Source organism: Zeus faber (genome assembly GCF_960531495.2).
Source record: "Zeus faber genome assembly, chromosome: 7".
In the NCBI taxonomy this organism is placed as follows: domain Eukaryota; kingdom Metazoa; phylum Chordata; class Actinopteri; order Zeiformes; family Zeidae; genus Zeus; species Zeus faber.
In genome coordinates this window covers 12104020-12114328 of record NC_137203.1, presented here as the reverse complement: position 1 = coordinate 12114328, position 10309 = coordinate 12104020, and the positions used below count along the sequence as shown (strand labels likewise).

At 47.0% G+C, this 10309-nt stretch overlaps 2 protein-coding genes across 3 annotated transcripts in view; both read left to right on the top strand.

Moving 5' to 3' along the window:
• Positions 1–3109, top strand: part of creb3l3l (cAMP responsive element binding protein 3-like 3 like) — a gene marked incomplete at its 3' end in the record, with an annotated part of 6059 nt that extends 2950 nt beyond the window's left edge. For both annotated transcript variants that reach the window (XM_080003394.1, XM_080003395.1), the window contains exons 4-10: positions 99–208; positions 806–898; positions 1091–1197; positions 1725–1793; positions 1881–1965; positions 2054–2147; positions 2712–3109. In XM_080003394.1, the coding sequence (XP_079859520.1) occupies positions 99–208; positions 806–898; positions 1091–1197; positions 1725–1793; positions 1881–1965; positions 2054–2147; positions 2712–3109 (956 nt within the window). The remainder of the gene's footprint in view (positions 1–98; positions 209–805; positions 899–1090; positions 1198–1724; positions 1794–1880; positions 1966–2053; positions 2148–2711) is intronic.
• Positions 3110–7957: 4848 nt separating this feature from the next.
• Positions 7958–9923, top strand: gadd45ga (growth arrest and DNA-damage-inducible, gamma a). The gene is made up of 4 exons (XM_080003198.1): positions 7958–8197; positions 8335–8436; positions 8566–8779; positions 8936–9923. The coding sequence occupies exons 1-4, from the start codon at positions 8145–8147 to the stop codon at positions 9047–9049; spliced, it is 483 nt and encodes a 160-aa protein (XP_079859324.1). The 5' UTR covers positions 7958–8144; the 3' UTR covers positions 9050–9923.
• Positions 9924–10309: the final 386 nt, after the last annotated feature.

Here is a 10309-nt window from a genome sequence, read left to right as displayed (position 1 = left end):
TGCTTCACGCTTATGCAACCTACAAGCAAAGTCATTTCCTGTCAGATCTCAATGAAATATTACAGATTATTTGAAATATGCATGTTCTTCTCCATCAGATGACTTTGAGGGGGATGTGATGGAGGAGGAGCTGAGCGACGCGCTGCCTTACACGCTGTCCATAGAAGACGCCACACTGGAGTCCACGCTGCTCAAAGACGACGACCAGGTCAGTGTTCAGTTCACTGATGAGAAATATGCAATGAACATTTCACTGAGTGATAAATATATGATATGGTAGTATTCCAATATTTGTAAACTATTGTTTAAGGATTATTTAGAGAATTATTTGAAAATTGCTTGGCGTAGTTCAAGGCTTATCATTTTAGACCAGAAATTTGAGATAGATAATGATTGAAAATCATTCACTGAGGTATAATCTCAGTTCTTCAGTGTTTCGGTGTAAATTGGTGACCCAAAACTGACATTTATTATACTATTTATTTATTTTTATGAAATGTGTTCTGCTTGTTTGCATTCTTCTATTAGATTATTATTTTACCGCCTTCTATTCATGTAAAGCACTTTGATTGCATGATGTGTATAAAAGGGCTATACCAATAAAGATTATCATAATATTTATTATCATTATATACTGCAAAAGTACTCATAAGCTATTTATGATTTTATAAAAGTAAATCAAATCAGGTAATAATGAAATATACTTTGTTTTAACCAGTTGGCGCCATCTATTGGTTGCACCTTGTAATTACCTTGTGAAATTGGATCAATTGGTTGAAAGGATTTCTTTCCTTCCTTCCTCTAGTTCCAGTTTAAGGACATCGTGCTCACTGAAGAGGAGAAGCGGCTCCTGGCGAAGGAGGGTGCCACGCTTCCCAGTCACTTGCCTCTCACTAAGGTAAGGAGCGCGACTCTTGATAGTCTGCCAACATGTTAAAAATATTGTCAAATTCATTTTCATTAGTGGCCTGATGAGTTTTCGCAGCTTCTTTTTCAAAACTATGAACCTGAACAGTACCATATGGCTGCAGACGGTCTTGACTCCTTCAGTGCAGAGTGCAGTGTGTGATGGAAGCTCCTTGTGTCTCAGGCTGAGGAGAGGACCCTGAAGAGGGTGAGGAGGAAGATCCGCAACAAGCAGTCTGCGCAGGAGAGCCGCAAGAAGAAGAAGGTCTACGTCGACGGACTGGAGAACAGGTGAGGAAAATACGTTTGAAAGAAAATTATATTCATAGCTTAAAAATGATTGCATTATATTATTATTATTATTATTATCCCCCCCCCCCCCCCAAGAGAGCTGTAACTTTTATTTTTTTCGATTCTCAAGCCGACCTTAGATCACTTATAGTGGCCTCTCTGCTTTATTAAGTATTTCTGTCCCTTTTCAAACAAAAGGTGTCAAAATGTTTGGCATTCAATGCAAAATTTTGCTATCGCTCCAAGATAGAACTAATAGTCTGTACAGTAAGAGTCAATCTGTCGTGCAATTTTGTTTAAGTGAAAAGGTGTTCTTTTTCAAGCTCGGCAGGGGAGTTTATCTTTTTTATTTTGAATTAGTATGTTATTTGACTTTGTATTTTTGGCGTAATAGTGTGGATATTCTTCCCATAATTCCCATTCCCAAAATTAGGCAGGTTTTTTGGGTTTTTTATATCATTCTTTCCAATAATGGGCCCAAGTTGTAATAAAGATTCAAATAAAAACCCACACTGATTCTTCCACAGAGTTGCGATCTGCACGGTGCACAACCTGGAGCTGCAGAAGAAAGTCGAGCTGCTGCAGAAACAGAACATGTAAGAGCCGCTTGAAACAACAAAACAAAAACCAGATGAAACCAAACTGTAAACCTGTCCATACCAACACTCCCCTCTCACACTTAGATCCCTGATCGAACAGCTGAAGAAGCTGCAGGCGATGATGAAGATGTCCACGATGAAGATGAGCACCACCAGCACCTGCATCATGGTAAGAAGGAGGTTCTATAACGTTGAAACTGCGTTTGGGGGGGGGTGTTCCTTCGGTCTCGTACCTGACCCCGATGCCGTCCATCCAGGTGTTCCTCTTCTCCTTCTGCCTCATCATCTTTCCCTCCGTCAACCCGTTTGGAGGCCGCACAGGACAGAAGGAGCTCTACACGCCCTCTTCTGGTCAGTCCACGCTCTACATTATAAAACACCCTTATTTATTAATTACCTGTACATTTACTGCAGCTCTACTTGCTCCGACTTTATATTGTTGTAATTTCCTTTGTTCTGTTTGCAATCACACTTTTGACCCATTTTATCTTAATGGAATGCCGACCTCCCACTTATTTATGATTTCTGGTAACAGTGTGTCGTTTTATGAGTGGAATTCAAATTCAAACAACCACACCAGTATTTTTTTTTTTTTATGTCTTTTCTGGACACTTTCAATGCCTGACACTGACTCTTTTACACTTTAATAATTTTATACTTGAGTGATATTGATCCTATATAATTATAGACCATACTTCAATATTAAGAGTGAATTTTAAGCGAGTGGCGATTTTACATATGGAAAGTGAAATGGGGCGACCAGATCGCATGAGATCCTTGACAGTAGCCCACATCTGGTTGCCCACGGCAACCGGGCAACCGTTAATGTCGAGCCCTTAGTAAAATTCAATGGACCATCAAGAATGTGATTTGTGTCACAGTGAACTTCCAGTAAAAAAAATGAATCTCTCGCAGTCATGTCCAGGACGCTGCGCTCGCTGCCCTCGGACAGCGCGGAGGTGCTCCCCTACGTGGAGTCCGAGGAGGAGCAGCTTCACCTGTTGCCTGCAAACAAGGTGGTCTTCGCCAAGGACCTCTTCTCCGGCAGTCACAACAACCACACGCCCGACTTCCAACGGGTGGAGCGGCCCGACTCGGAGACGGGCGTCACTAGCAACTCCTCCGCCGACTTTCCGGGCCCCGGCCAAGCGTCCGACAGGGCCCCGCCTCCCGCCCCGGCGGAGCCCGGCTTGGCCTCGGCCGCCGCCCTGCAGCCCGCCACCGACTACGACGTGTCGGGCTCCAAGGAAAACTGGATCGAGAGGAAACCAACGTCGGTCATTCTGCAGCAGCACCGCTCCGACGAGATGTAGAGGGCGGAGGGCAGGAGATGGAGGGTTTGGGGGGGGGGGGGTGGGGGGATTTTTTTATTTTATTTTATATTTTTTTGCGGGAAAGGAAAAGCCTTGAATTATTTCCTTCAGTTTCCTCTCTGTGAAGCTTATCTGCAAGAGCTTTCTACCTAAAAGGACAAGGGACGAGAGACGAGGGTTTTGGTCGCTGGTCGCTCCTGAATACAGAGCAGGGCCTTGTGGAGAAAGTATTTTAAGGCAGTAACTTTTATTCCATTAAAATCATAATATTCGAAGATGTTGCACACGCAATTCTAACCAAATCTGGTGAAAAGACGTCCTGCCGTTGGAGAGAGGTTGAGACGAAATCACCTTCCCTAAATAGTTTGTGAATGAAATTATAACCAGTGGTGGAAAGAGACAAAGTACTTAGTAACCGTACTTAAGACCTTTTTCAAGTTTGTGTGCTTACTTAAGCATATTGTACTTAAGTAGTACCACATTTCTAACACAGTTGGTTTATTTGATTTTTTAAATTTATTTTTTTAAATCAGGATTTATATTTATATTTAAAAATCAGTGACTGGATATATTGAACAGCTGATTCAGGATTGTTCATCCATGATTCATTAGATCCAGATCCTTGTAAGCTACTATGACGCCACCTGTACTTTTTATTTAGTCCATTGTAATCAGGATACGTGCACTAGGCTTCCAAAAAATGTGTTCAGTAGCACTTTATTCAGGGCACTGTACTTTAACATTTAATACTTGAAGTATTTTTATGAGCAAGTGAGTAAGTGCTGGTACTTTGACATACACCAGAGTTGCGTCGGTATTTGTACTATCACTTCAGTAAAAGCTCTTGAGTACTTATTCCACCACTGGTTGTTTCCTCACAGTACTGATGGAAGAGTTTAGGGCCCTGAAAGTATAAATGACTTTAGTCGATGGTAAATTCCCTTTATCATATTAATGATAGTTTGCACATTTGTGAGTCGTTGGAATTAAAGCTGCTTATTGTCATGATGCTTGATGGTTCCACCGTTTTTAGCCATTGCAGGACATTTGGCCATTTAGACTACTTGTACATTCTCATAGATCATCCCTTATACCAAGGGTATTCATGCTTATTTTTTAAGTTCAAAATGTCTCGCTTTTTTTGTTGTACAGTTGAGCAAGAAAGTGTCTCGGGGAATATGAAAACTGCCCACGTAAGCCATTGTTCACTGACTGTTGATCTTCTGTTCGACTATTTCTTGGCTCTCCAACTTCCACCCTCGTAGGAAATAGGTCTGTTTGCACGAAACGAGGGCTTAGTGTATGCTCAGTAAACTGTGGCAGTAAATACATACTACTCAGAAATGTAATGACCTGTGTCAGTGAGGCATTTTTTTAGTGTATTATTGTGTTACTAACAGTGATACAGTACATGGAATCTAAATAGCATTTGAAAGTTTTTTTTTTTTTTTTTTTTTTTTTTTTTCTCTTTTTCAGTAAGATTTAAAACGTTGATGTTTCTAAAGGAAAAAGCACTGAACGCTGAAACCGTCCAGTAATGGGTTGTAAATGATTGTAGCCATTCTGTACGTTCAAACTTATTATCTATGTATCTATAAGACTGTCTGTCTCTGAATATCTATAATAAATCTTTTTTTTTTTTATACATCCAGATAACCCCTCGTCTTCTTGCTTGATCAAATATAAACGGAAAAGAAAATAAATGTGGCAAACTGGAAATTATATGAAACAACGTGACCTTTGTGCAATGCCTCCACACAGTATCGGTCTGCCCCACATGCCCCACAGGCCCTTACGCAAGTCATACTTCCTGCACCGACACTCTTCCTGACAGTTCTTTCTTGAGTGCAGATTTGAGGTTCTTACTAAAAAAGCTGAGATAAGATTTGTGTGTGATATTTTGTGTGCAGGCCGGAATTCCTCAGTAGTACCACTTTTCTCAATAGCCACTGAAATGATAAATTTCACAGCATACATTTCAGATAACGTTATTACTGCTTACGTTTCTTAAAGTCCCATGCTTTATTTCCGGTTTCCTATCCCAAATAATACCTGTAAACTCTAACATCAGACAGGCACTCCTCTGTATTCCCAGTGTATGTAATGGAGTTGTTTTGGATCAGCCCTGGCCTCGAAAAAAAAATGCTAGTTGTTCATAAAGGTGCTATTTCATACTTCAGAGGCCATATATTACAGACCGAGTATTTTTCTTAAAAATGTTTTATATACATTAAATTGATCTGTTATTGGGAACTTGAAAGACACATGGGTTTCCATGTATACTATATATATCTTGACAACCCATATCTAAATCATGTGATAAGTGAAAGTTCAGTCTATTATTGAGATGGATGAAGTGTGAGTCACCATGAGTCATGGATTTGGACATGTTGGGACTAGTGATTCAGAGGTGGTGCCACGTTGTCACCACCAGGGGGCAGAGCCAGTCCAAGTTTAAACCCAAAACAGTCACAGCTCCTTCTGTCCATCCATGTCAATCCCTTGAAAATATCCTCAGGTATATACACCCCACAGCCCGACACTAGTGCAACGATTGGACACTAGTGTAACAATTACACATTAGTGTAACAATTAGACACCAGTGTAACAATTACACAACAGTGTAACGATGAGACACAAGTGTAACGATTAGACACAACAGTAACAATTACACAAGTGTAACAATTAGACGAGTGTAACAATTACACAACAGTGTAACGATGAGACACAAGAGTAACAATTAGACACAAGTGTAACAATTAAGACACGAGTGTAACAATTAGACACAAGGGTAACAATAAGACAAAAGTGTAACAATTAAGACACTAGTGTAACAATTAGACACAAGAGTAACAATTAGACACAAGTGTAACAATTAGACACAAGAGTAACAATTAGACACAAGTGTAACAATTAGACACAAGAGTAACAATTAGACACAAGTGTAACAATTAGACACAAGAGTAACAATTAGACACAAGTGTAACAATTAGACACAAGAGTAACAATAAGACAAAAGTGTAACAATTAGACACAAGAGTAACAATTAGACACCAATGTAATGATTAGTTCAAGATGCTCGGGATGAAATCATCAGCTCACTGACTGAAGGTAAACACTATTTTAGTGTAACGCCCCACCTTTATTTAACCAGGTGAAGCCCCATTGATATTCACACGATCACATTAGTTACGAAATCGAAACTTGCGTGGACATGTTTTAGTTCCCTACATGCAAATATAAGATCACTTCACTGAACAAATGATATACATACAGTACAACACCTTGAATAAATGGAGTGTTGATGGGGGGGCACATATATATATATATATATATATATATATATATATATATACACACACACACACACACACACATACGCACACACACACACACACACACACACACACACACACACACATACGCACACACACACACACACACACACACACACACACACACACACAATTTATTCAAGGTGTTATTGTGCTTAATTGCAGCTCTTTCGAAACTGGTCCTGAAATGTTCCAAACGGCACTGTTGCCCCCGGGGGCAGCTGTTTCCATGGATACGGTGTCGGAGGTTAAAAAAAAAACAACAAAAAAAACACGCGAAACCCTCCTGATAAAGAAGTTAAAGGTTTGTCTGAAGCCCGACGCGTGTCCACTTCCAAAGGAGGGAGGGAGGGAGGGAGGGAGGGGGGGCGTCTGTCAGACATCTGCCGGAGGAGGAGGAGGGGGGGGGCGATAAGACACACACACACACACACACACACACACACACACACGCACACACACACACGCACACAAAGGGTGCACGGGGCTATTACTCCGCTACCGCACGCGCCAGGAACTTAAGGGCGACGGGCGAGCTCTTCACCGCGGCGGTGGCGCGTGCCGCTGACGCGCCGCTCCGGTCATTCGTTGACGCGAACCTCCCCCCAACCACGCGCCCGGGCCTGTCGTTGACCGACACCCGGAGCGGCGCAGCGGCGCAGCGGCGCAGCGGCGCAGCGGCGCAGCGGCGCAGCGGCGCAGCGGCGCAGCGGCGCAGCGGCGCAGCGGCGCAGCGGCGCAGCGGCGCAGCGGCGCAGCGGCGCAGCGGCGCAGCGGCGCAGCGGCGCAGCGGCGCAGCGGCGCAGCGGCGCAGCGGCGCAGCGGCGCAGCGGCGCAGCGGCGCAGCGGCGCAGCGGCGCAGCGGCGCAGCGGGGCGCTCATGTACCCGGAGCCGCTCCGCGAAATCTCTGCAAATCACCCGCGTAGCCCTACACGGGTAACGCGGCTGCCCGCGCCGCGCCGGTTACTGGGGATAAGCCGCGCCGCCACGCAGGGACGCCCGGGGATGGGCGGCGGCGCCGGGGCGACGCGTGACGCGGGTCGGGGTGCAACCAGAGAGGTCACTCGGACGCCGGAGCCGGCCCCGCTTTTGTAACCGTCACGGGGGGGGGGGGGGGGGGGGGACACCGTAACAGCCGCCGCGTAACTGGTTACTCAAGCGGCGATCGGCGAGCAAAAACGCTGCCGCGCTCCGTTACAAAACACACGCGTCCACGGTGTGCGCGGAGCTGCTGCGGGTGCGGTGACGGTAGATGGTGTCAACAACCCGAGAGACCGAGGCTGGTGGGGGTGGGTGGGTGGGCAGGTGGTGGGGGTGGCGGCGTGTACGCGATCCCTGCCCCACGTGGGGTTGTCAACAAGCCTCGGGACTTTTGCCTCCGTCACCCTCAGCCTCCACCAGCCAATCGCGGGCGGAGGAGAGGAGGAGGGGGGGGGGGGGGGTGAGCTCCGCCCCGTGCCGAGAATCCACGCAGCTCCGCTATAAAAGTCTGTGACAGCGGCTTTCCACAGATCACAGCTCCAGCCCGAAGGAAACCCACCCGCCACAGCGACCTGCGTGGGGAACAAAAAAAAAAAAAACAGAAGAAAAAACCTGAAGACTGAACACTTGTTGTCATCGTTTTGCAAAAAAGCCCGACGCACTTGGATTATTATTGTCATTATTATCACTTTTATTTCTTCTTCTTATTATTATCACCATGACTCTGGAGGAAGTCCGCGGACAAGACAACACCATGGAAGCTGCCGAGAGGTAAATATCAGAATGCGCACGTTTTAAATGATTGGATTTTTTTTTTTTTTTTTTTTTGCAACTTTAAGTGGAAACACACTTTGGGAACTTGTTCTGGGTTTTAACGTGGTCGTTTTCTGTCTTATTTGAATTCCCAGGGTGCAGAGCGCAGGCACAGCCCTGGACGACCTGCTGGTCGCCGCTAAGAAGCAGGACTACCTGACCGTGGGAGTTTACGAGTCTGCAAAAGTCATGAATGTGTAAGTGTCCCACGCGTCACCCCGCAGTGCCTCGTTTTGTTGACGCCAAAATTCCACGCGTGGAGCCGTCGTTCCGTCTCTCATCACGCGCCTTGTCTCCCCCCCCCCCCCCCCCCCCCCCCCCCGCAGCGACCCGGACAGCGTGGCGTTCTGCGTGCTGGCCACGGACGAGGAGTACGAGTGCGACATCGCGCTGCAAATCCACTTCACGCTCATCCAGGCGTTCTGCTTCGACAACGGCATCAACGTGGTGCGCGTCAACGACATAGCGCGCCTGGCCGACCTCGTGGGCGCGGACGCCGCCGGCGGCGAGCCCAAGGACGCGCACTGCATCCTGGTCACGGTGAGTTCCGCACCCGCCGGTGTCCCCCCCACCCACCCGCAAGGGGAGAAAAACGTCTGCACCCACTGTCCTGGCTCTTCTCCTTCGAGGTTCTAATGGTTTGACCCCTCTCTCTCTCTCTCTCTCGCTCTCTCTCTCTCTCTCTCCACCATGCAGAGCCCCAGTGCCAACCCATGGAAGGACCCCTCCCTGGACAAGCTGAGCCTCTTCTGCGAGGAGAGCCGCAGCGCCTGCGACTGGGTCCCCGCCATCACCCTCCCCGAGCGTTGAACCCGCGCCACGGTGACGACGGCGATGACGACCGAAGAAGAGAAAGTAAAGTAAAAAGGAGCGGAGTCTCACTTTGGGGTTGGATGAAGCCCCCGCCGACCTCCACCTCCACCTCCTCCACCTCCTCCTCCTCCTCCTCCTCCTCCTCCTGCCACCCTTGCGTGGATTAGGAGGCATTGGCCCCCAGCCCTCCCCCCTCCCCTCCCCCCCCCCACCCCAACTGGGCTCCCAGTGCGATGTGGGTCAGCACGTTCATTGTGGATTACCCCGACGACGGGGGGGTTGAATGCGGCGGTCAGGTGTGTTCGTGGTCCCGGGGGGACGTTTTTAAAGCGCCGGGTGGGCGCCGGCGATGGAGTTGGACGGCAGCATACGGCGAGAGCTGGCAAAGGGGCGGCCCCCGAAAAACTGTGCCGAAATCAACAACAACAACAACAACACTGAAGGGGACACTGTGAATGAAGGTGGCCACCAAGGCACAGCCAGAGCCACAAAGCAGGTGACGGACAGTGGAAAGGAAGACAAGCTCAATTGCACCTTTTGTTTTTGGAGTTCTGGATTTGAAAGAACTGAACATGAGGACACGTTGGGAGTTGTCTGAAAGAAGAAGAATAAGTGGACTTTGATTTCTTTGACGAATCCTCTGCAGATGCTAGAAAGTATCCGGGATGACAAGAGACATTTGCTCGAAAGTCGAGTCATGATGTGGGCTCGACATGAGCAGGGCTGGAGGAGCCCTTTGTTTTCTTAGAGGCGCGACTTTTCGATATGCAAAGAGGAAAAAAAAACGATGCAATATCAATTTTAAACAAACTGTACGCAATTTTCATGTTTGTTTGTTTGTTTTTTTTGTGAATAAATACTTGACATCGCACCTTTCTTTGTCAGAAATTCCTTCATTGTGTTGCTGTGCATGAGCGAAGGAGTCCTGCAGAGTTGATCCGAGCGAGACCGAAACCGGGAAGTGTTGCACAGAGACACGTCACTCTGACAGAAAGTAAACTGTGGGTTGAAGAAAGTGAGACTGAAAGTGGTCGAGCGAGAGAGAGGGGGAGAGAGAGAGAGAGAGAGAGAGAGAGAGTGAGAGAGAGAGAGAGAGAGAGAGCAGGGCAGTTTGCAACATAATGATAGGCGTGACGTGTGCTCTTTCCAGGCATTGACCTTTTACCACCCATACACCAGCTGCCTTATGTGACAGCTTGCACAATCACCAGAGCCAGGACGGAGGCCGAGGATTTTTGGGTGGGTGTAGGTGGGGGC